Source organism: Oryctolagus cuniculus, chromosome 3, assembly GCF_051225735.1.
Source record: "Oryctolagus cuniculus isolate XC-2025 breed Fujian yellow rabbit chromosome 3, ASM5122573v1, whole genome shotgun sequence".
NCBI classification, from domain to species: Eukaryota; Metazoa; Chordata; class Mammalia; order Lagomorpha; family Leporidae; genus Oryctolagus; species Oryctolagus cuniculus.
Window position 1 is genome coordinate 173,541,721 of NC_142869.1, and position 26,732 is coordinate 173,568,452.

The following is a 26,732-nucleotide window of genomic DNA, read 5'->3' on the forward strand; positions in this document are numbered from 1 at the left end:
TCATTGATATATACACACATAAACAGAAAATATAGTCATATCTCCTTAAACATATACAACCACCAGTTCCAAAAAAGATTAAATGCCTTATTGGAGAGTGAGGTTCTGTACATTCTTGTTCAACTATTCATAGGGAAGAAAATTGAGTATACCCCAGTATTCACTTCCAGAGAGGGTTCTTCCTTCTCATAAGGGGTAGAGATGGCTGTGATGGTCAGAGTGACAGAGGGAACAAGTCCTGGGGGTGGCTCATCTGTAATCGGCTCTGTCTTGATGGTTGTTGAAGGAAAATCTGCAGACAGGTACCATTTCTCACTTTCCACCTCCTCTGTGGGAAAACGATAAGTACACATGTGAACTTGTGCGGGACATCGGGCACAGATAAAACAGATGACACTATCTTTCCTGTTGAACAAAGCTCCACCCCAGGATTATTGAGAGTAGAACAAAATTAAATAAAGTGAATATGTGAGAGCGGAGGTAAGTGGATAAAGAAATGAGAATCCATACCTGAATTCAATTAAATGGGAGTATGTGTAGACAAACTCTGGAAGGATTACCATACACATGAAAGAAATGTGACTTCCTGGGCCAGGCAGGCAGGAAGGAGACTGGTACATGCAGGATACGAGGAGAGGGAAGATTTTCAATGTGCAATAATTTATAAATCAAGTGAATGTGCTATTTATTCAAAATTAATTAAATAAGCATATTTAAAAATAAAAAGGGGCTGCTGTTGTAGCACAGCAGGCTAAGCTACAGCTCGTAACACCAGCATCCTGTATCAGAGCGCCAGTTTGAGTTCTGGATGTCCTGTGGCTGATCCGGCTCCCTGCTAATGCACCTGGGAAAAGCAGCAGAAGATGGCCCAAGTGCTTGAGCCTCTGCCACCCAGGTGAGAGACCAAGTTGGAGTTGATCTGGATTCCACCTGGCCAAGCCATCTGAGGAGCGAACCAGTGAAGGGAAGATCTGGTTCTCTCTGTATTTCCCTCTCTCTTTGGAACTCTGCCTCTCAAATACATAAAACAAAGCAAAAAAAAAAAAAAAAAACACACAAACAACAACAAAAAACACACACAGAAAGAAGCAAATGGCTGGCCACCAAAGGACAGGAGAAAACAGCTGGTAGGTCTCTCTCTTTCTCTCCAGGAGACAGTAACTAGTTTTCTTGTTGTTTTTTTCTTCCTAACTTCCCATTTTCTGTCTTCTTGTTTTCCCTGTGATCTCATCTATGCCTCACACCCAAGCTAGACTTCCAGAGACTTTGCTCGGCCCTTTGGGAAAAATCAGAGTTCAGAGCATGAAATGCTCATGTGGGGTAAAGGACTGGGGCATGGCAAGTCTAGGTTCTGTCTGCTATGACTCGCATGGTTCTCATGAGGCCTGGAGATGGACCATATGCAGGGGACAGGGCACCTCTGTCACTGAACACATACTGTGGACTTCTTCCCAAAGGCTTCAAAGCTGGTGCTTCACCCAGCCCTGGATAAGCAGGTAGGTGACTGGAAACAAGAAGTCAAGTGTGCTGGGAGCAGGCACAGAACAGAGGACTTAATCCACCAGCCCACACGTCCACAGGCCTTACCTGACAGCAGTGTTAGTGAAATGGAGCTAAATCAATCAGGGACACATTTCTCTGATTTTTTTTAAAAAGTTCAGATACATACCCCACACACTCAGGGGAGCAAAGTCATTCACTTTAGGAAGTTGTTTTACATTCAAGAATTTGACTCCCATTTTCTTATGAAAAATGATTGAGAACTGCAAGCCAGACTGGAAAGAGTGGCAACAGAAGCTAAATGGTGAATTTCATACGCACTAATATTTTATTTCATATGAAGCGTCCTTCAGACACAAAGCTAGGTTCCCACTCACAGCGAAAAACGACTTTCTCCCTAGCTCCAACGTGTCAGTGATTTGATGAACCATTCCAGTTCCAGCTTGTGGCAGAGGTACAATAAAGAGGGCAACACTTCTGTTGGTTGAAGATGTTTTGCTTCCACTGCTGAGTGCTGTGGTGTGATGGGGCCATTTCCATCACTCACGGGGTGTGGGCGACATCCTGGCCAAGGGGGAGGGGAGGAAACAAAAGGCCTTTTGAAGGTGGTCAGAGGAGAGAGACACACTGTACTTGACACAGAATTCCGCCGGCCAGATGGGCACCCCAGCTCAGTTTCCTGAGAGCCAAAGAAGATTCCACTGCCTCCAACAAGGAGTGCAGGGACTGGAAGATGGTTGGGTACAAGTTAGATACCTGTAGGACTGAGCAGGGAAGGGCTCGTGACATAGGAAGCACAGATCCTGCTTCTCCAGTCAGCAATGAGATGCTGTTGACACTTCTGCTTTTTGAAGTCAGCCCTTAAAGGCTGTACAAATTGAGCAATGCTTATCCCTGGCAGAGGCTAGAAGACAGGCAGTCAGAAGAAACAGGAGTACAGCCTCAGTACATATTGAAATGAACATTAAGGAAGCATTCCTGAGGAAAAAGGTGGCCCGCAATTACCAGGAAATTGGGAGGGGAGGCCAGATGCCCAATGGTGTATTGACGGAGGATGCTTAATTCTCAAGCAAACACAAGAAAAAGCAAAGATAAGCATTAAAAGTAAATGTAAGATTGTAAGACAGAATGAAGACAGGTAGTGAAAGCAGTTCTTCCAGACTGGCAAGCCATTCTCAAAGAGCAGGTCACACTCATAAAATAGGTCAGGACGTTTATGTTCTTCATGCTCAGAGTCCTGCTGCCCTATTAAAAATGCACGAGCAGAGCCATGCTGTGTTCAGGAGATGTAGGCCACAGGCTTAGCGATGGTAACTGAACTGCAAACAGCACTGCCTCTCTCAAAGACAGCTGAACTCTCCAGCGAGAAGCCCAAGGAAGCTGCCTCTCCCCAACCCGGAGCTTTTTGTGGGGACAAACAATTGGTGTTGTCTTCAGACTTCCATTCAAGAGCGGCTATTGAGCACTTCAGTTTGAAAGACGCTCTAGAGCGAGAAAGCTTAATGCCTCAGGTTCAATGGGATCATTTGACAGATGAGTGGCAGATCCAGACCTTGTGCCCTTGGGTATCCTTTCCTTTAAGGAAACCAGATGACATGTGGATAAAGATTTATGCACAAACATGCTCATCAGGGCATTCATTACTTACAATCAGAAAGCCCAGGAAAGAACCACAGTGTTACAGAGAAAAGGAAAAGTTAAGTGAACCACGGTCTCTCCAGACCATGGAACATTTACATAGACATTAACATTGCGTTTATAAAGCCTTTTTTAAAAAAAAAAACAAAGAACAAGTTCCTGATACAAATGTTAAGAAAAAAGTATAGTATTAATGAGGAAAGGGATAAAAATGAGACAAAGGAAATGTGCCAGAATTGTAAACTTATCTCTGAACAATAATCCAGAACACGTGTGACCTATTTTTCTTATTTGTTCCATGTAAACAGTATTTCTAAATTGCATGTATTGGGAAATTGTTGTCCCTGGATGATCACACATGGACATGCCTGCTTCTGCCTGCTCTACTTCAGGCCCTAGTACAACACTTATTACAGAAGTTTGGGTGATTCGGACACCTGTGAATCAACGAGAATAGATGAGTACCTTATGGACACAAGTTGCATTACTGGCTGAAGGTCCCCACTCTCCTTCCACTGCAGGCTGATCCATATCTGGGACTTGGTTATATGACTTGATTTAGCCAATAACATGTTGGGTTTTTAACACAATTACAGTCTTGAAATGCACTTGTTCAATTGGCCTTACACTCATAGTTTTGCCATCATCAGGAGAAGTGCCAGGATCATCTACTGATTCTTGGAGAACAGAGACAGTCTCACTGCAGAGTTACTCCCAGACAAGGATAGGCAAGAGCAGCCAACTCTCAGCTAGCTGTAGAGATGTGACTAAATCTCGCTAAAACTAGCAGAATCGCTCAGCTGACCCCCACATAGATCAGCCAGCTCCCAGCCCAGGAACACCAATTGTGAGCTATGTTAATAAATGACTGTTGTCTAAACTACTGAGTTTTGAGGTGGTTTGTTTTGCAGCAGCATACAATATAGCTGATACAATATACCTGAATGCATGCACAAGAAATTAAATTCAGGGGGCTGGTGTTATGGTACAGTTGGGTAAGCTGTTGCTTATAATACTGGCATCCCATATGGGTCCTGGTTTGAGTCCTGGCTGCTCCACTTCTGACCTAACTTCCTGATAGTGTGCCTGGGAAAACAAGAAAGACAAGGATGGAATTCCAGGCTCCTGGCTTCAGCCTGACCCAGCCTCGGCTGTTGCACTCATCTGGGGAGTGAAGATCTCTCTCCATCTCTTCCTCTCTCTCTCTCTGTAACTGCCCTTCAAAGAAATATATCTTAAAAAAAAAAAAAAAGAAATCAAATCCATTACATCAGAATCTGTTGATTCTACATTGTTTTCAAAGTATTTCCTCTAAAAGATCAACTGCAAACCATGTCAACAAATATCTGTAAACTGGTTGGTCACAAGTACCAGTTAGTTATATCACAGCATGAGTGATTTCAGATGAAGAAAGCCATCCAGTAAGTTTGGTGAGAACAACATTCCAGTGGCAGCTGAAATTAGAGACAAGAGCTTTCGTTCTGAGCTACTGGGTGTTGGCTTGTACTCTGTCCCTCAAGAGAAATAAATATCAAATCACAGAAGACAAAATGATAAAAATAACCAATGAAGTACGGGGTTAACAAAGGACAGAGTGAAAGAGGAGTAGAATATGTATTAAAAATTTTAATGCAACTTTCTTTTTGCAGCTCTATTTTATTGGCAAAAAGATCAGAAGGGCCACTGTGTTTAGAGTTGGAGTTATCCTCGGATGTTTGAGGTACTGGCTAAACTACAAAACCGAGAGTCAGATGGCAGTCTACTGAAACTGCAAGCTCAGACACTGAGGGAAATAAATGTTTTCCTTAAGTCGTGTTCACATGTTTCTGAGTTTCATTTCCGATGACAAACATCCCCTGATAAGGTGAGTGGCACATACTGTGGACGGTAAGAACAACCTTCACATCATCTGATTCTATTAAAACAGCTTCCTGCCAGAGGTCAGACCCAGCTGGCGCATTTCCTCAATAGCACCACTTAGCTATCACCAAGAAAATTTCGAAAGCCAGGCTAGTGGTGAGGAGCCAGTGCTTCACATGCGAGCACAAGATGGAGTAGCCATAACCAATGGGATTAGTTGCCCAAATTACCAAAATATCAAGGCAGACTAAAACTGTCAACGCCAACATAAGGATAACAAATTGCAGATCTACAGTCACTTCCATATGTACTACACAGACAACTGTATCAGGGAGACAGTGATTCCTGGGGATGGGAAAAAGAAGGCAAACCCTACACTGGGAGTTAACCATATCTACTGCCTACACATACACACATACAAAGAAAGAGCCAGTATTTGTCCTTAAAAAGAGAAATCACATGGGGCAAATACCACTTACATGATAAAAACACACAAATATCAATTTACTATTTATGTGATATGTCTAAAGTGAAAAGAAAATTTGGTAAATTAAATAAGTATGCCTCGTCTAAATCCTTCAGCAGAAGTTGGCAAATCTTGTGTTTTTTTGTTGTTGTTGTTGTTTCTGACAGGCAGAGTGGACAGTGAGAGAGAGAGACAGAGAGAAAGGTCTTCCTTTTCTGTTGGTTCACCCCACAATGGCCGCTGCAGCCGGCGCACTGCACCCATCCGAAGCCAGGAGCCAGGTGCTTCTCCTGGTCTCCCATGTGGGTGCAGGGCCCAAGCACCTGGGCCATCCTCCACTGCCCTCCTGGGCTACAGTTGAGAGCTGGACTGGAAGAGGAGCAACCGGGACAGAATCCGGCACCCTGACTGGGACTAGAACCCGGTGTGCCAGCGCCACAGGCGGAGGATTAGCCTAGTGAGCCACGGTGCCAGCTGTTGTTGTTTATTTTTTATCATTCATATTTCTTTTTTATGTTTAAATTTTTTATTTTTGAGATAACATTTTTAATTCATATTATAGTCAAAGGCTTAATGCTCCACTGAAGAAAGAGTTCAGCAAATAAAAGGACCATAGTCCAGTAGGAATGTAGGCAAGGGCTATGAACAATAATCAAATGAAAAGATGTCTATTTCAATATACAGTAAATTTTAAAATAGTCACAGATCATTAAAACTATAGTGATGCATCATTCTTAACAGTTTGCTTGATGGAGATTTAAAACAAAGTCTGACAAAACACTGTATTTTCAGAAAAAAATGATACACACAGGCATTACTATTCTTTTGATTTTTGAAAAAAAATAATTTCAGTTCCCATTTATAAGGAGAACATGCAGTATTCTTAAAGGAAACATGCTAAGGCTGAGCTTTGGAAGCCGACGGGAAGGAACGAGAATTCAATTGAATGTGTCAGAATCATGGTGAACCGCTTGAAGGGAAGTCTGCCCATGGTCCTCTTCCTGAGTACTTTAACCTTGAAGTGACTTTCAGTCCTGAGTGGGAGGAGGAGGTGTTGATAACAAAAACAGCAAACATCTACTATGATGTTTACTACATGCTAGGTATTGTTTCAAATCTCAATTGGGCAACCATGTAGAGTAGGTACACCATCACCTCCATTTCACAGCCAAGGGAGTGAAGAAATGAAATAATTCACCCAGCGTCACATAGCTGGCATATGGCCAACCTGGGATTCACACTTCCACCCTAGCACGTTGCTTTCCAATGCAGTAATGATTACATGCATCTCTGGCCAAGCTCTTCCAACAATATTATTTTGATCCCCAAATTAGGTGCTGGAAAAGGTGGTGCTTGTGTATACAGAGCCTCTTTCCCTGGCCCCTGTCATTCTTACTGTGGCCATTTGGTAAATGATGATTTCCTTAAGCAGCAACCCATGTAAAGGAAACAAAAATAAAGCTAATATTCAGTACCTACTAATTGTTAGGCCCTGGTCTATGCACTCAATATGTATTTTCCCCCCAGAAACCTTTTATTTAAGAAATATAACCTTCATACATTTCATAATTACAACTTTAGGAACATGGTGATTCTTCCTACTGTACCTGCCCTCCCACCCACTCTCCCATGCCTCTTCCTCTTCCCTCTCCTATTCCCATTCTTATTTTTTACTAAGATCTATTTTCAATTAACTTTATACAAATATGATTAATTCTATGTTAAGTAAAGAGTTCAACAAATAGTATGAAAAAAAAAAAAACTGTTCCTCAACAGTAGAGACAAAGGCTGTTCAAAGTAAAGTGTCAATTTCACTTCTATAGATTGCCTTTTAGGTTCTCTATTAATTATCACAGGTCAGGGAGAACACATGGTATTTGTTCTTTTGGGACTGGCTTATTTCACTAAGTGTGGCATTTTCCAGTTTCATCTACTTTGTTGCAAAAGACCATATTTTATTTTTTTACCACAGTGTAAAAATACCACAGTGTAGTATTCTATGATGTATATATCCTATAATTTCTTCATCCAGTCTTCAGTTGATGGGCATTTGGGTTGATTCTATATTGTAGCTACTGTGAATTCTGCTGCAATAAACATGGGGGGTACAGATAAGTCTTTTTTTCTTAGAAAGCTTTTATTTAATAAATATAAATTTCATAGGTACAGTTTTGGATTATAGCAGTTCTTCCCCCCATGCCCACTCTCCCATCTCCACTCCCATCCCACCTCCTACTCCCTCTCCCATCCCATTTTTCATTAAAATTCATTTTTAATTATCTTTATATACAGAAGACCAGCTCTATACTAAGTAAAGATTTCAACAATTTGCACCCACACAGACACACAGAGTATAAAGTACTGTTTGAAGACTAGTTTTACTGTTAATTCTCATAGTACAACTCATTAGGGACAGAGGTCTTACATGGGGAGCAACTGCACAGTGACTCCTGTTGTTCATTTAACAACTGACACTCTTATTTATTTATTTATTTATTTGACAGGCAGAGTTAAACAGTGAGAGAGAGAGAAAGGTCTTCCTTCTGTTGGTTCACCCCCAAAATGGCCACTATGGCTGGCACACTGCGCCAATCCGAAGCCGGGAGCCAGGTGCTTCCTGCTGGTCTCCCATGCGGGTGCAGGGTCCAAGCACTTGGGTCATCCTCCACTGCCTTCCTGGGCCACAGTAGAGAGCTGGACTGGAAGAGGAGCAACCGAGACAGAACCAGCGCCCCAACCAAGACTAGAACCCGGAGTACTGGCGCCACAGGCAGAGGATTAGCCTAGTGAGCTGTGGTGCTGGCCAACACTCTTATTTATGATGTCAGTGATCACTCCAGGCTCTTGTCATGAGCTGCCAAAGCTGTGGAAGCCCTTTGAATTCACAAACTCCAACATTATTTAGATAGGGCCATAATCAAAGTGGAAGTTCTTTCCTCCTTCCTTCTTTGAAGGCCCCTTCTTTCCACTGGGATCTCACTCATAGATATCTTTCATTTAGGTAATTTTTTGCCACAGTGTCTTGGCTTTCCATGCCTGAAACACTCTCATGGGCTTTTTAGCCAGATCCAAATGCCTTAAGGGCTGATCCTGAGGCCAGAGTGCTGTTTAGGGCATTTGTCATTCTATGAGTCTGCTGTGTGGCCTGCTTCCCATGTTGGATTGTTCTCTCCTTTTAATTCAACCTATTATTATTAGCAGACACTTGGTCTTATTTATGTGATCCATTTGACACTTATTCCTATCTTTATGATCAGTTATGCACTTAACATTATCACTTAACTAGTAAGATGGCATTGATACCTGCCATCTTAATGGGATTTGGAGTCACATGGCAAGTTTTTAGCATACAGATAATTCTTTCACATGCTGATATATATACTTAGTTCCTTCAACAACAGTGTAAGGTAAGTATGTATGTATCTATGTATTAATATTATGCCCATTTTGGGGGATGGCGCTGTGGCTCAGCAGGTTAACGCTCTGGCCTGAAGTGCCGGCATCCCATATGGGCGCCAGTTCTAGTCCCGGCTGCTCCTCTTCTGATACAGCTCTCTGCTGTGGCCTGGGAAAGCAGTAGAAGATGGCCCATGTCCTTGGGCCCCTGCACCCACGTGGGAGACCCAGAAGAAGCTCCTGGTTCCTGGCTTCGGATTGGCACAGTTCTGGCCATTGCGGCCAACTGGGGCGTGAACCATTGGATGGAAGACCTCTCTCTGCGTCTCCTTTCTCTGTGTAACTCTGACTTTCAAATAAATAAATCTTTTTAAAAAAATTACCATTTTGGAGATCAAGAAAAGAGACATGACGGGTAAGCAACTTGTCAAAGATCATAGTATTAGTGAGTGGCAGAGCCTGGATTCAAATCCAGGCAATTTAACTCTAGAGACCCAGAATTGTGTTCAATTAGTGTTCCTCTTTCAGCATCCCAGTTATGTCTGCAGGGTCCTATATGTAGAGAATGAATTAAAATGAATTTCTGTGGAATGAATTATTTATTTCAAAAGATCTACTTTTAAGATAAACATAGACACAGAATTCCCACAAATACTTCCTTCTTCACTGTCATTCATGACTATTCCCAGTGACTTCAATTGTGAGACAGAAGTACACAATGCAGAAGCATCATTATCTCTTTCCTTTATTTGAAAAAAAAAGTAAAAGACCAAAAAAAAAAGTGCTGTATAGCAAAGTAACATATATCACAAGCCCATGCTTCAAACAGAGGACAATTGCCTGCTTTCTGTGACTGATCACAACCAGGCCCTGCCTTTAGCTACCCTTGCCGGGCACCCAGTCACCACGGTAGGTAAGATGACAGACGCGTCCTCCTTTTCTGCTCCTGACCACGTCCTCTAAGATGAGGCAGACTGATGCTCTTGTCAACAGCTTTTTAAACTGCATGTGATGATGGTACAGTTATTTTTCTTGTCTCAGTGACTTTCCTTCAGGTCCCACTTCCTGGAGGCGTGTCAACATTAAAATCTCCAATACAGCAAACCAGAAACCCAAGTCGTCTGTGACTCATTCCTACCCTCTCTCTGTATCCTCCATCCTGTGCTAATGCTGCTGCCAAGTCCATCTAATGCTTTCAAAATCCATGCTTTCTTTGTCATGCATGCTGTAGGCTTCCCTATTTCTCCTTGGATAACTATATCCACACATACCTTCCCTGCTGTCACGCTGTCAATCATGAGCCATTCTTTGTCTCCTTCTAACCTACAAAACAATACCATCCCACTTTGCTCAAGCTCTCTCATCACACAGTGACCCAACCTGCCTTCCTCTAGGCTGTCCCACTTACCTCAGGTGACTTCACAACAACATCTGCTCACCTTTAGCTCTCAGACTATTGTTTTAATTCCCACTGCTGAAAACAGCCTACCCAGCCATCCTCTGCACCTGTGAGATTCATCAGCAGGAAGGTGATTATTATGTGTGATCCTAGACCACTCTTAGCAGACCTGGAAAAGCCATAGAAGCAGTTCCTTACACCACTTTAATTAAAATTACATTGACCTGTGAGTGGTGCAAATATGGTATTAGACAGCTTTTGTCCCATTGTATTTTTTTTTTAACAGGCAGAGTGGACAGTGAGAGAGAGACAGAGAGAAAGGTCTTCCTTTTGCCATTGGTTCACCTCCAATGGTCACTGCGGCCAGCGTGCTGTGGCTGGCACACCGCGCTGATCCGAAGCCAGGAGCCAGGTGCTTCTCCTGGTCTCCTATGCGGGTGCAGGGCCCAAGGACTTGGGCCTCCTCCACTGCACTCTTGGGCCACAGCAGAGAGCTGGCCTGGAAGAGGGGCAACCGGGACAGAATCCGGCACCCCAACCGGGACTAGAACCCGGGGTGCCGGCGCCGCAGGCAGAGGATTAGCCTACTGAGCCGCAGCGCTGGCCTGTCCCATTGTATTTTACAGTAATGTCTGTTGATAATTATATATTTTAACTTTGCTCTTATAATGATCTTACCTACTTTTTTCTGAACAATGCTGGAGTAATCCAGTACTAAGAAAGTTCTCCTTTAGGAAGAACACTGAAATTAGAGACAAATAAAACGCATATGTGGTACCCCAACTTATTTACAAAGGAATATGACTAAAATATCATAACAAATAGAGATATCCTCTATGGGTGAGACATGACTTGATTGTTCAAATATAAGGTTTTTTTTTTTTAAAGATATTTTATTTACTTATTTGAGAGGTAGAGTTACAGACAGAGAGAGGGAGAGACAGAGAGAGAGGTCTTCTATCTGCCGGTTCACCCCCCAGATTGTTGCAACAGCTGGAGCTGGGCCGATCCAAAGCCAGGAACCAGGAGCTTCCTCTGGGTCTCCCATGTGGTGCGGGGGCTCAAGCACTTGGACTATCTTGTGCTGCTTTCCCAGGCAATAGCAGAGAGCTGGATTGGAAGAGGAGCAGCCAGGACATGAACTGGTGCCCATATGGGATGCCGGCACTTGAGGCTGGGGTTTTAACCCACTGTACCACAGTGCCAACCCCACCAGCACTTCTTAACCTTATTGTGTTCACAGACTCTTTTAAGAATCTAAAAAAGAGGCTGGCGCCACGGCTCAATAGGCTAATCCTCCGCCTGCGGCGCCAGCACACCGGGTTCTAGTCCCAGCTGGGGTGCCGGATTCTGTCCCGGTTGCTCCTCTTCCAGGCCAGCTCTCTGCTGTGGCCCAATAGCGCAGTGGAGGATGGCCCAGGTCCTTGGGCCCTGCACCCCATGGGAGACCAGGAGAAGCACGTGGCTCCTGCCTTCAGATCAGCGCGGTGTGCCGGCCGCAGCGGCCATTGGAGGTGAACTAACAGCAAAAGGAGGACCTTTCTCTCTGTCTCTCTCTCTCACTGTCCACTCTGCCTGTCCAAAAAAAAAAAAAAAAAAAAAAAAGATTATAAAGGTTTCCACCAGCAAAAGCCCCAAATTTATATAGCTGTAATTTTATATAGAATTTTGGGAGTCATAGACCATCTGGGGTTCATGATGAGATACTAGGATAAGAACATCTACATTTGCCCTGGGGTTCAGGCAAGGAGGGGAAGAAGGGCAAGTCAAGGGCAAGAGGACAAGCAAAGAAGAGGGGGAAGAGGAATAGGTTATGGTGGGAAAGAAAAGGAGAGAGAGGAAGGGAAAGGAAGAAAGAGAAATAAAGTGAAAAAAATCTAATAAACTAAAAGAACACTCGTACTGAACTGTTGTCACTTTTTTTTCAGGCTTAGCAGCAATTACAGAAGAACTGTATTAACAGTAAGTGCAACTGGACAAGATCTAAATCACTGGCTTTCCCAAGAAATACTCACCATCCGTCACTAGACACAGGACTCCTTTTTTCTTAGGCTATTATCACAATGCAAGACAGAAAGTATGCTGCATATGTATGTGTTGCCTAAAGAACAATCGTCCTTCTCCACCCAGCTGGATATCTGTTTTGACAGAGCACCTGCCCTTGGGAGACTTAATATAGACTGATTCCACTCCTACACACACTCACACACACACACACACACACAAACTTCTCTCTTACATACACACTTCGGAGAGCGGTGCAAATTAAGGTTCAAATGAATAAAATCATTGTGTTCCAAAACATTTGCCCACCTACAGAACTCAGAAAAACGACTGAAACTAAGACCTAGATAAAGTTTTACTGGGCAAATTCCCCATCCAGATTGCCTAACTTTGATTTCACACATCTCAAATGGTTACTATCTTTTATTTGCTATTCTCTCCTTACAAAAGTACTTCTTCTGGTGTAGGAAAGTGACTTTTACTCAGAGAAAACAGTGGTACTTCAATACGGAAGGATTGTAGACCAAATAATCGCTGCAAAACATTTCTGACCCTGACCATAAATGGTCTCAGGCAAGTCCCAGTACAGGGTTTTGTGGCCTTGGATCTGTGAACAGAACAAGGTGCCAGTTGGGGGACATGGTGTTCTCACTAGCCTATGAGCTACTTAAGTTTTACTGTTTTGATTCCCAAGTATCTAGGGCACTGCCTGACACATAGTAAGCAGTCAACTGACATATGCAAAATGGAGGGAGAAAGTGACTTTTCTTTTCCTAGTGTGTTTAGACTATTTCCAGCTTGCATAGCCAAGAACAGTAAGGCTGCTGCACAGCTGACATCGCCACAGATGTTAACTGTCTGAGTAACATAGGTTGCCCTGTATTCTTGTTACACCTCTGCAACAAGACCTCTGTACTTGCTCTTTCCTCTGCCTAGAAGCCTCTTGCTAGACACACACCTTGCTCTTTCCATCTTCTGTCGATCTTTGCTCAAATGTCACCTTCAGTATAGGCTTCCCTACCTATCCTAATTAATTCTCCCTCTCTACCCCAGCAAATTCCCATCCTTCATCTTATTTATTTTTCTTATTATCACAACCATCTGCTGCGCAATTACTCAATAAACAGTCAAGGAAGTAATTTTTTAATGAATCAAAACATGTATAAAACATCTACTGCTATTTGGCCTTGTGTTTAATTCTGTACAACTGCTACAAATCAACAAATACCTCTCTGATCAAATACATGCTGTCCAGTGTGTCTGCACAGAGAGGTGCCCCAGGGCAAGCAAAGCAGGCACCAGGGAGCAGAGCAGGTGTACTCCATGATACCATTTCCAAGCTCAGCTTTCTGTAACTTCTCCCTTAATAACTTATTATCAATTTAGTCAGTGAGATAAATGTTTATCAGGCACCTTCAAAGTACCAAGCCAGCTGACAGAAATCCAAAAGTGTACTTGCTGTCCTTCAGCTCAAAATACAGATGAAAATGGATAAATAAATGGGTGATTGAAATTTATGGACAATTGTGATAATCTCTATGTAAATGGCCAGAAAGGATGGTGGAAACACAGGAAAGGTGACAACCTCCAGACGAAAGATTAAGATGTTGGGTGATGTTGAGTTGAGTCTTGAGAGGTAGGTGGGATTTTGAGGAGTACAGGAGGGCAGATGGTGTAGGGAAGGCACTGGGCTCTCCAGTAGAGATAAGAGGGTAAGAAAAGGCATGGAGTGGAAAACTCAATCCTACAGTCACTTGGACAAGAAATGAAGAAGTGACAGGACCTAGTCAGGAAAGAGGGACCAGATCAGCCTACAAAGACCCTCAAGCCCAAGCTTATGAGGTCAGCTTCATTCTAGGCAACAATGGGGAACTACTGAGATTTTGTAAGAGCACTAGTAAGTAAGAACAAAAGCGAGTACCTAACAGTCTTCGGGAAGCATTTTATATCTGCATCCCATAAAAATTCTTTGTGTATTAACTTTATAAGTATCTTACCTAGCATCTAAAGAAACCATTCCTGTCATTTATTCTACAAAACAGTTCCTTCTGTTTTTTAATCCCTCTAGAGCAAGGATGGGGAATGTCCAGGCTGCAGGCTGTATGAGGGCCACAAAATCATTTGGTCTGCCAAGGCAACCACAGGTGGGACTTGAAATTCAACAAATCTATAGCAGGTAATTTGTAACTTGCTAATTTCGTATGGCCCATGAATAATGTTATAAATATCCAAATGGCCCTTGGCAGAAACAAGGTTCCCCACCCCTGCAGAGGATTATAATATAAGGCAGATTCACTGAAGCTAACTGACATATAAGGAACAAATAATTAAAAATTAAGTAATCCACTAATAGAACAGTTAAGCACCCACTATTGTATTCACTGTAGGAAAAAAAGATTGGTAAATTGATAAATCTCCTACAAAGCCCTCCTGAACACTCAAAATCCTCATGTCCTCTTGCAGCTCTTTCAGTAATAATTTAACATCAGCTAAGAACAATATCCTTATTATCAGTCAGACCCTAGCCTAGGTATTGAAATCTATTAGCATACTTAATCCTCACAACAAGACATAAAGTAGTTCTATACATGAGGAAACTACTAGTTCTATACGTGAGGAAACTCCATCTTAGCCAAGGTATGGAATTTGCCCATGGTTAGTTAGTAGTGAAGTAGAACTTGAAAAAGATCTATCAAGCATATAACCTTAACTTAACCACTACAGTTAGCATGTGTTCAAGATTTTTATAATCATTTGTACGTATTCCTAATCTTACTCACCTGAAAAGTTCTATGAGCGCAATGTACAGTCTTTTTCTTTGTATTTCTTCCAGTGCTTTGCATGGGAATTCAAGAATCACCCAGTGAGTGAATGACAATGCTGAAAGGCATTGATAATATGGGATAAAGGGGTTCAGACATGGGAAAGTCTCTTCACAGACATCGCTGTGAGGAGAGGCATGGTGTCAGCTTCCAAGATGGCCCCCAGGAATTCTGACCTCCTGGGAGTCATGTCCTTGTACAGTCTCCTATCAAGTGAATCAGACCTGCCTGTGAGACTAACAAAAAGCTTCCAGGGCTAGGTCAGAGAAGGTACTGCAGTAGGTCCTTCACTCTCAGGGCAGACAACTGCCAAGCTGTAGAAAGACTCAAGCAGCCCTTGGGGAGGCCACAGAGAGAGCAAACAATTTGCCATCACTGATTTGCCAACGATGCAAGTGAGCCATCTTAGAAACAGCTCCTCCAGTCTTGGAAAGGTCTTTAAATGACTGTAGCCTCTGCCAATGTCTCATTTCAACTTTATGAAAGATTCTCAACCAAAACCATGTGAGTGACCCACTCCTGAAGCACGTATCCACAGAAATCAGGAAAGCTAATCAATGATTATCATTGTTTTAAGCCACTAATTTGGGGAGAGACTTGTTAATCAGCAATAGATATGCAATTCAAGAAGCATTGGGAATGACTTTCACAAAAGAAGTAAGGTTTGGGCTGGTGCCGCGGCTCACTAGGCTCCGCCTTGCGGCGCTGGCATACCGGGTTCTAGTCCCAGTCGGGGCTCCAGATTCTGTCCCGGTTGCCCCTCTTCCAGGCCAGCTCTCTGCTGTGGCCAGGGAGTACAGTGGAGGATGGCCCACGTACTTGGGCCTTGCACCCCATGGGAGACCAGGATAAGCACCTGGCTCCTGCCTTCGGATCAGCGCGGTGCGCCGGCCACAGCTCGCTGGCCGCGGCGGCCATTGGAGGGTGAACCAACGGCAAAAGGAAGACCTTTCTCTCTGTCTCTCTCTCACTGTCCACTCTGCCTGTCAAAAAAAAAAAAAAAAAAAAAAGAAAGAAAAAAAAGAAGTAAGGTTTGAAATGCAGGCATCAGTGGAATTATGGAAATTATATAAATATATAGAGAGAGATATAGATATATATAAATTAATGAAAAGAACATGGGAAGAAACATTAGGACTATTTTGTCATAACAGAGACCATACTCCTGCATCTCAATCATGGTCATTCCTGAAAGCAATCTAAGAAAAAGTGAGGGGGAACAGGAGAAAGGGAGAACAGAGAAGACAAAAGAGAAAACACAACAGAAACAACAGAAGCAGAAGGAGGAAAGAAGGGTAAGACAAGAGAGGGGATAGAGGCCAAGGGGGAAGAGGAGGAGGAAAAGGGGAAGAAGTGGACAAAGACAGCAGAAGGATAAGGGGTAGGGGAGGGGGGATAGAAGAAGACACTGATTCGTCAAAATGCTATGTGGTAGACGTTGTCCTAAGTTGTTTAAAAACATCTCATTTTACCCTCACAACAACTCTGTTTTCTCAAATTATTTTAGTTCTATTTCTTCCCCTTCCTCCTTAACCCATTCTTCAGATATGAGATAAAGTTGACTAGCTGCAGAGAAGAAAGATTAAGGCATCATGAACCTAAATTGTCATTGAGGAAAAAAAAAATCTGTGCATATTGTGTAGGCTCCAGCAGGGTATGCCAACAGATTTGGGGCATTCTGTTCAGTCAGAATAAGGCCAGATCATCCTGAGCTGCTGTTTGGTGCAGTTCTATTTAAAGAGAGAATGTGTATGAGATGGAAAAATCTGAAACCCCACAACATTCTTTGTCCCAAGATATGATGTTGTACGGGTCTCAGAGCTGGTTCTTTAGAAGAGAGTAGCGGATCTAAGAACCACACTGAAGAAGGGGCTCCGCCACACAGCTAACACCTTATGTAAGAAGTAGTTTCTGGCATCTGCCCTTAAGCAAAGGGAAGCATGAGAAAACCTGTTTTGTAGGTAGCTACCTTCAAAAGACGCTGTCATAAGTACAGTGCTATAAGAAAAAGAGAAGAACGCTCCTACCAAACCAGAAGAAGTCAAGTTAGTGAGCATTCCCGCCACAGCAAGCTCCTGTGCAGAAGGCATAAGCAGAACTGGGAACAGACAGAACAGTTTTTAAATCTTGAGTATGAAAATACCTGGTTATCCCTCTAGGAAAACAAAATACAATTAAATTAGAAAGGTTATATGTCTTGGGAAATGGAACATATACCAAGTACAGACCTACAGAGAAATGGTCAAAATATTTTAACATCTCTAAATTAGACTTTCAACAAATCCCATTTGTTGATGAGTAGGGAAGTATAGCCAACAAGAAAATCTAAGAATGCCTACCAAGAACCTGACACATGGAGTCCATGGAACATGTTGGCAGTGGGCTGAAAGGATGCCCAAAAAGCCTCTATGGAGAAGAGTGGTCATAAACATCCTGTCTCAGGAAAAATGACATCACCACCCCTTGAAACAATGTACTTACTGGACTGGTGAGAACTATCAACCAACAGGTCAACCTCATTTTGAAAAGCCCATATTGTTGTCCAAAGCCACAAGGCCAAAAAAAAAAAAAAAAGTAATTACTATCATTTTGTTTAGTTGTAGTTAAGTTCCCAGGGGACAGACTCCAACATAGAGAAATATACTGTGCCCCTTCCTATCTCCCATAGCCCAAGCATACGGCCTTACAGACAGACATGCTGGGCTAAAGTGGGGCTGACAGTAACATGATGCACTCCACCCCCTCACGGAGCTCGGACTCAAAGGTGCCAAGGCCCCTGGAGCTCCCCCTGCACCGAGTGTACCGTCATTGAAGCTGTCGCTGTTGGTCACGTGAGTGAATGGCGACTGGGCCCGGGGCTCCTCACACAGGGAGTAGCTGTGCTCAGCCTGGATGAGAGGCGCCGGCGAGGTCGGCGATGGCTCCACCTCCATCGACACAGTCTTTTCTGAGAGGAAGGGGTCATTCAGGAGCTGACCCAAGACGTTCTGGGAAAATTCATCCAGAAGTTCTGAGAAGTGCTACAAGAAAAAAAGCAAGAAGAATTCAGTTCCCCTTATCCGTGATCTCATATTTAGATGCACATATACTCAAAGACTATCACATCATCCCCTGAAGCATATGCAATCATGTATATGCAATGTTCAGTTATCTGTTGCTGTCTAGCCAACCACCCCAATGCTTAGCAGCTTAAAATACCCATCAGTTTTTTGAAGATTTACTTATTTATTTGGAAGTCAGGGAGAGGGAGAGAGAGATCTTCCACCCACCAATTCACTCCCCAGATGGTAGCAAATGGCCAGGGCTGGGCCAGGCTGAAGCTAGGGACCAGAACCTTCTTGTGGATGGGAGGGGCCCACATCCTTGGGTCATCTCCCACTGCTTTGCCCATGCTGTTAGCCGGGAAGCGCATCGGAGGTGAAGCGGTCAGGACTTGAATCAGTGCCTACAGGAAATGCTGGTGTTGGAAGCAGCGGCTTTACCTGCTCTGCCACAATGCCAGCCCCATAACCATCATCCTTTATTTCTTACTATCCTGTGGGTGGGCCAGGTGGAGGAATTGATAGTTTGAGTTCCTGAAGCAGCCACGTCAAAGTGGAGGGTTAGCTGGGGGCTGGCTGTGCTGGTCTGGGATGGCTGGACACCTGGGCCCTTTTCTCAAGGAGGCTAGACTGGGTTGGGCTTCCTCACAAGACAGTGGGAGAAGGGCAAAGCTGACTAGTCTCAGATGTCGTACAGTATTACTCCCTCTACACTGTTTTGGTCAAGGCAAGAGACTAGGCCAGCCCAGACTCAGGGGGTAGGAAAACCTCTGCTTGGTGAGCAGAGGACAGGAATAGCTTGATTGTCCAGGGGTCACTACTGCAATGATACACCACACTGTGCATTGGTAACATTTTATAATAACCTACATCCTGTGTTTCTATAGCACGAGGGTGCTATTTACAGTAAGGTGCCAAGTTCAAAAGCATTAGATGCAGCTTCTTTCTTTTCTCCCCATTCCCTGCACTGTGTTCTCCAGTTTTTCTTCAATCTCCATGTCTTCCCAGCTTTCATCTTTAATGTTGTGAAGTTCCCAGGTCCCACCATGCTATGGATGCAATACAGCAGTAGTATACATATACATATACATATACATATACATATACATATACATATACATACACAGACATATTCCCTGGGGTTCCTACAAGCCCTTCTTCCACTGTCCAACCCTAAAAGAGCTAAAACTCCACCCTCCTCAGTAGAGGCATATTCATAGTCCGAGGACTTGTAGAGCAGGGATTCTCGCCCTTGCCACTGCTGACCCATTGGACAGAATAATTCTTTATAAGGGGAAGGTGAGGTTGTTATATGCATTATAGAAATCAAGCAGCATTCCTGGCCTCTGTCATCTAGATCCCAGAAGTACTGTCCCACAGCCAAATGTATATCATAGGAAAATCCAGCTCTGGTTCAGAACCATTGCTATAGGGTATATTGAAAATAATACTAATAATACTAATAAAATAAAATTTGAAAGTTTACTTTGGCAGCAGTAGAACCACTGTTGCCTCCTTAATGTTCCCTTAATCACATTCCAACATCTTCACTGATTAAACTTTGTCAAAATCCAGCAATCAGAACACTGACTACAAGTGCAAGTAGTGACATCCGGGATATGCAGTGAAAATTCTTGGGAATCACCTGAAATATCAATGAAGATGTTATGAAAATGAATGCAGGAAGAGGAGGTGGGAGATGTCGTAGCGTTAGAGCTCTAAAGTTAGGATGGTTGTAGGACAGACCAAGGTCCTTTAATAAAGGAGAGAGGCTGACAGCAAAGAGGAGGCCCTTGCAGGCTAGTTCCACTGTGTATGAGGTCCCTAAAGAGTTAGAAGGGAGGGGAGGCTGACGCTGTGGCACAGTGGGTTCAAGCCCCGGCCTGCAGCAGTGGCATCCCATATGGGCACCAGTTCGAGTCCCAGCTGCTCTACTTCGGATCCAGCTCCCTGATAATTGTCCTGGGAAAGCAGCAGAGATGGCTCGAGTGCTTGGACCCTGCATCTGCGTGAGAGACCCAGAAGAAGCTCCTGGCTCCCAGTTTCAGAGAGGCCAGCTCCAGCCATTGTGGCCATTTTTTGGGAGTGAACCAGTGGATGGAAGACCTCTTTCTCTGTCTCTACCTCTCTCTGTAACCCTGTCTTTCAACTAAATAAATCTTTTAAAAATAAAGTTGGAAGGGAGGGTTTCGCTGATACCACAAACATGAAGTGGCTGCATCTCATCAGGACAGAATATAGGAAGGCGGCAGACCTATCCTGATAGGCATGGTGGTCAATGAGAACAAGAGCAGGTAGATGGGAGGGGGGTTCTCTGAGTACACACAGGTTCAGAGCTGGAAGGTCATTAGGAGGAATTAAGGCAATAACCCTCATTAAATGCCAACTGCCAGCATCACAATTACCAAGAGGGGTTTTGCTAGTTTTTTTATAAAAAAAAGTTTTAAACATTCAAAAAATTATACAGAATTATATCATGAAAAATTTTATACATTTGCTACTGCAAAATTTTTAAGAAGATTTATTTATTTATTTGAGAGGCAGAGTTACAGAGAGAGGAAGAGACAGGTCTTCCATATGCTGGTTCACTCCCCAAATGGCTGCAATGGCCTGAACTAGACCAATCCAAAGCCAGGAACCAGGAGCTTCTTCTGGGTCTTCCACATGGGTGCAGGGGCCCAAGGACTTGGGCCATCTTCTACTGCTTTCCCAGGCCATTAGCAGGGAGCTGGATTGGAAGTAGAGCAGCCAGGACTTGAATTGGTGCCCATATGGGATGCTGGTGTCGCAGGCAGAGCCTTAATCTACTACGCCACAGCGCTGATCACTTCTGCAACATTTTTTCGTTCCTCTTTTCTTGTCTCTCTCACTCCCCCCACCCCGCTCGCTCTGCTTAGTCTTTTTTTTTTAAAGAAATAAAACAAGAGGGTATTGTTAAATCACCTACCCACACCCCTTCCTCCTTCTCAAAGCTAACCCCTAGCCTGAACTTGGTGTTTATCTTTCCTATTCAGGCCTTCAGTCTCTTATTACATATACGTAAATAAAGTATACATACTTTAAACTTTAAATAGTACATCATACATCCTTCTTAAATTTCTTTTTTCTTCTTAAATTTCTTTTTTTCAAAAACTTTTTAATTTATCTATGTTTATACATGTAGCTTTCATTCATTTAAACTTTTGGACAGTATTCTATTATACTTATCCATTTCCCCTTAACAGTAAAGTTTTTTTTATTATATGAAATATTGTAGGCTGGCACCACGGCTCACTAGGCTAATCCTCCGCCTTGCGGTGCCGGCACACCGGGTTCCAGTCCCGGTCAGGTCGCCGGATTCTGTTCCGGTTGCCCCTCTTCCAGGCCAGCTCTCTGCTGTGGCCCGGGAGTGCAGTGGAGGATGGCCCAAGTGCTTGGGCCCTGCACCCCATGGGAGACATTTTTAAAAACAAACAAGGTCTACGACCCTCCCTCAGAGAGTCTGACTTAGTAAGTCAAAGGCTTCTACACTCAAATTAAAGCCATCGTCACCACTGAGAGTCTATACTCGCATCAGCTTTTCAACCATCAAAGGTCAACTCCGTTTCCACCCACCATCCCTCTTCCTACACAACTTTATACCACTTTAGGCCCTAGAAGTTTACGACATTCCTAGAAGTGCAGAAATGCCGCAGATGAGAGAAAAATTCACATATCTTGCAGTTGCCATGTGCTAAATTTTAGATGGGTCCTAGAGATGCCAAGTGAGTCAGAAGGCAGAAAAAGTCCAGGCCTTCCCCGAGCTTACCATTTGGACCAGTGCTTCTCCGACTTCCACGTGCGTATGGATTACCTGGGGACCTTAAGACTTCGACTCTGATTCCCCTGTTTAGGTAGGACCCATGATCCTTCATTTCTCTCTCTCTCTCTCCCCCTGATTTATTTATTTGAAAGGCAGAGTTATAGCGAGAGGGAGAGACAGAGAGAATCATCACCTGCTGCTTCACTCCCCAGGTGCTGCAAAGGCCAGGCCTGGGCCAGGCCAAAGCCAGGAGCCAGGAGCTTCATTTGGGTCTCCCAGTGGGTGCAGGGGTCCGAGTACTCGGGCCGTCTTCCACTGCTTTCCCAGGCACATTAGCAGCGAGTTGGATCAGAAGTGGAGCAGCCGGGACATGAAATGGCACCCATGTGGGATGCCAGCATCGCGGGTGGTAGCTTAACCCACTATGCCCTAACACCGGCCCCACGATCCTTCATTTCTAAGCAGTTCCCAACCAATGCTGCTTGTCTACGGCCCACACTCTGAGCAGGAAGGAGCACAACAGCGGCCAGGCTGATTGGAACCAGATTTCCTGATTGCACAACAACCTGGAGTCAGCCTCGGAGTCCCCGAGGAGCTCCCCAGAGACCCATGTACCATGGCTCTTGATAGCTGCCAAATATCCTGCAAGTGGGATTCCCTTAAAGACCAAAATTACGATAACAAAAAGACAAACAAATAACACAGAATGTAAAATGCAAAAGCAAGAGTTACACTCGCAGTCCTCACATTTCCAAGCCACAATTCTGTCCCCTGAACTTCAAGGTCAACTCTGGCCCTGCTGCACCACCAGACTCCCATATACCCTGAGGCAAGGCAACGCTGCCCAGGTTGGTGTTCTGCTGATATGCTGCTTTCTTTCTCCTGAGCTGCACTAATGAACGCTTTTATGAACAGCCCCTGGATAACCAATAATCAACTTTCTCTAACTCTGCTAACCTTCCCTGAACGCCCTCTACTTTGGATGATGTGGTAATTATCATGTTACCAAACAATTTAGCTCTAATGACAGGCAGGCCTAAAGAATCCATAGTTGTTATCGAGTGTATTATCATAAACTACCTCTCCTCCCTTGCCCAGAAAAAAGAACGTCTTCAGAAGCGAGGATCAACTGTGCTAACCATCCCCCCACCCCTAGGAACTTGGCAAAGTGAAAACACTGAGTAGGCTGAGGGCAGATACTTGTGATTGCAAAGATTCACCCCAGCAGTGGGACCACATGCTACGACTGAGCCCAGCAGATTAATTCCAGCTGGATGTCCTTGGCTGCTGGGGGCCCCAGGACTTAGCAGACAGACCAACTGCTAGGGCAGGGCCTGGGCCAGAATCGGCTCATGAATAAGGGCAGCCAGTTAGAGACAGTCATTATGATCCTGGAGGTCACACGCCAGAGAGAGGAGGAAGCCAGCCTCAGAGAGGGAGCCTTTCCAGATCCTGCAAGCACTTTAGCAAACTACTCAAGCATCACAGAAACTTGGTTTAATTCTGTCAAAGGCAACGGCATAATCATATGTTAATATTCTGCCCAATATTCTAATCCAACTTTATGGGTCTACAAAGTACTTTTTCATAGCCCATTCCTCATTTAGTGCTCACAATGATCCCATGAAACTGAATTTAAACCCATTGTCCAAAATCTCAGAGCCCTGCTGAAAAATCCTGAACTGGAGCCCTCTTATTTCAAACTGACCAAACTTTTCCCACATTGTTTCTCCCAAGAACGAGGTAGTTGAATCTCACGATCCAACTCGACAGGAGAGGTTCTGACAAATAAAAAAACATGATATTGATGATCACTGATGATAGCCTTGGCTGGATTAGGTGCTAAACCCAACAGATAGATTAAGCACATATATGTTAGATACCAGAAAAAGAGCTGGGTGATTTCCTACAAGGCAGACACGGCCACATGTATAGATGAGAAGACTGGGGCTCAGGATCATGAGGCAACTCGCCCAGAGGTGCACTGCTGATGAAAGGTGGAATTGAGGTTCCACCCCAAGTCCAGCTGACTCCAAATCGCATGCACTTTCTTCCACAATGCACTGCTCCATTGGAGCCAGCCTCCAAGCTGGATAATGACAGAGTCACAGACGGTCCCTTCCCCATGAACATGCAGCCTTCCGCACTACAACTGCAGAAACTTTCTGGGGTTTGTTAGATGGAGAAGCTCCTGGGACCACTTTCTGTGCTACATCAACAACAGTGGAGATTTTACTGAACCAATGCATGTTTCTGCCAAAGGGCTCAAAGTCATATCACAGGGCTAACCCTCTGACTCAGAACATGAACGCTCTTCACCCAACTCAGTGAAGACACTTGGCACCTTTCTTTAAGAACCTATGTTGAGGGGCCAGCACTGTGGCTCAGCGGGTTAACGCCCTGGCCTGAAGCGCCGGTTCTAGTCCTGGCTGCTCCTCTTCCAATCCAGCTCTCTATTGTGGCCTGGGATAGCAGTAGAAGATGGCCCAAGTCCTTGGGCCCCAGCACCCATATGAGAGACCTGGAAAAAGCTCCTGGCTCCTGCCTTCGGATCAGCGCAGCTCTGGCTGTTGCAGCCATCTGGGGAGTGAACCATTGGATGGAAGACCTCTCTGTCTCTCCTCTCTCTGTGTAACTCTGACTTTCGAATAAATAAATAAATCTTAAAAAAAAAATCTATGTTGAGGTCTTATCTTCCCATTCACTAAAGACTCTGCATTTAACATCCTGTCTCCTTTTAATCTTAAACATAATAAGTTCATTCCAATCCTATTTATCTCAGTAGCAATACAGCTTTGGAACCAGACAACCTTTTGTAAACCTAAGCAAGAGACTTCCATCCTCCAAGCTTCCTTTAAGAGAGGTTAAACTAAATGATGCATGCACACCACTAGTACCTCACTGGCATAGCAATCATTTTAAAAGTGCTTGTAAAAGCTGAGATAATTAAAAAATAAAATGCTGGCATTTTCTACCAGCATACCGGCTTCCCAAACTTTTTCCTAGATTGTTCTTTCATTTTCCTCTTAACCCATCAGGAAACGAAGACAAAACAAATCTACTTCTTCCATAAAGCCAGGCTGAACAGACACTGCTTAAATTGATCTTTCACTTCCCTACACAGCTACAGTGTTTCAAGTGAGTAGGAGAGGATTTCAAACAGCTTGTAAAACAGGTATTACAAGGTAAGTTTAGGGGTGGGTGTTTGGCTTAGCTGTTAAGACAAAGGTTAGGATGCCCATATCCCATATCAGAGTGCCTAGGATCAACATTGGCTCTGCTCTCAATTCCAGCTTTCTGCTCATGTGTATCCTGGGAGGTGGAAGTGACAATTCTAGTAATTGGGTCCCTGCCACCCACATGGGAGACAGAATTGGATTCTTTACTCCTAGTTTTGGCCTGGCTCAGCTGTGGCTATGGTTAGCATTTGGAAAGTGAAATAGTGGATGAGAGTGCACATGCACACTTTCTCTCTTTCTCTCTCCCCCTCTCTCTCTCCTCTACCTCCCTCTCTCCTTCTCCCTCCCCCTCTCCTTCTCCCTGTCAAATAAATAAATTTAAAAAGATAAGTTTATTTTGACACAAAATTTTAGAAATACATAGTTTTTCAAAATATGCATTTTCTTTTTTTTCAAAGATTTATTTTATTTTATTTGAAAGACAGAGTTCCAGAGAGAGGTAGAGACAGAGAGAGACAGAGAGAGAGAGAGAGAGAGGTGTCTTCCACCTGCTGGTTCACTCCCCAAATGGCTGCAATGGCCAGAGCTGAGCTGATCCAAAGCCAGGAGCCAGGAGCTTCTTCCGGGTCTCCCACGTGGGTGCAGGGGCCCAAGGGATTGGGCCATCCTCCACTGCTTTTCTAGGCACATTAGCAGGGAGCTAGATCCGAAGTGGAGCAGCCGGGACTCAAACTGATGCCTATATGGGATGCCAGCACTGCAAGCCAGGACTTTAACCCACTGCACCACTGCGCCACTGCGCCACAGCGCCGGCCCCATAAAATGTGCATTTCCATAAACTTTTTGAAGACTTCTCGTATATCTTAATTTAGACAATTTTTATTGTCTTTGATGTGCTTTTCATTGACAACTTAAATATTTTACCATCTGGCCTTATAACCTATGACCCAGATGGAAATCTTTTTACTCATCCCCCTCTATGCCTAGCCCAGATAGTGGATCACATGCACTCAACCACTATCTCATTTGGATCTATTATTATTCTACAATAGCTTAGCAAACAGCACATAAACCTGAATTAGAGCCTAGGTCTCCCAACAATTATAAGTAGGTGCCAGGAAATATTTAGAATGTACAATCAAATTTACAAGTGAGTACAACTGGGGAAATTGCCAAGCTTTCAGTAATAATTTATTTAAAAAAAATTACCATGGCTCTGAAACACGTACACTTGTGTTTGCAGGTCACCAGCAGATGTTCAAGGTGCCTTGCAAGGAAGCAGTGGTTTAAGATCTGGGCCACTGCCTGCTGCTAACAATTGCTCCAAGATCTGGGATCACAGAGATGAAGAAAGGGCAATAATGTGGTCGGCGGTGGGGCTTGGGGAGCATGGAAATAGATTCCGTTTGCTTCAGCTCAAAGAATCAGCTACATAGTGCAACTAAGCTAGCTTCTCCCAGCATTAGCCCTGAGGTTCACTCATCAAGCACAGGGAGCAGCAACTTGAAGCAAGGCACCGTGGGGGTGTGGGGGTGGCAGAAAGATGAGGAAAGGTCAGTCCTACAAGGACAGTGTTGTGCCAGGATGAGGAAGGGTTACCTGGAACAAGCTCTAATGTCTTGTGCCCCTATCTTCAGAGTACTCGT

General features: G+C 44.0%; 1 protein-coding gene across 3 annotated transcripts in view; it reads right to left on the reverse strand.

Moving 5' to 3' along the window:
* Positions 1-26,732, reverse strand: part of CREB3L2 (cAMP responsive element binding protein 3 like 2) — a 130,725-nt gene that overhangs the window by 39,588 nt on the left and 64,405 nt on the right. For 2 of the 3 annotated variants that reach the window (XM_008258046.5, XM_002711936.6), the window contains 2 exons: positions 17,889-18,105; positions 153-328 (listed from right to left, as the gene is read on the reverse strand). In XM_008258046.5, the coding sequence (XP_008256268.1) occupies positions 153-328; positions 17,889-18,105 (393 nt within the window). Of the gene's footprint in view, positions 1-152; positions 329-17,888; positions 18,106-21,913; positions 22,367-26,732 lie in introns of those variants that run through there. The other variant, XM_089329546.1, reaches the window with a different exon arrangement.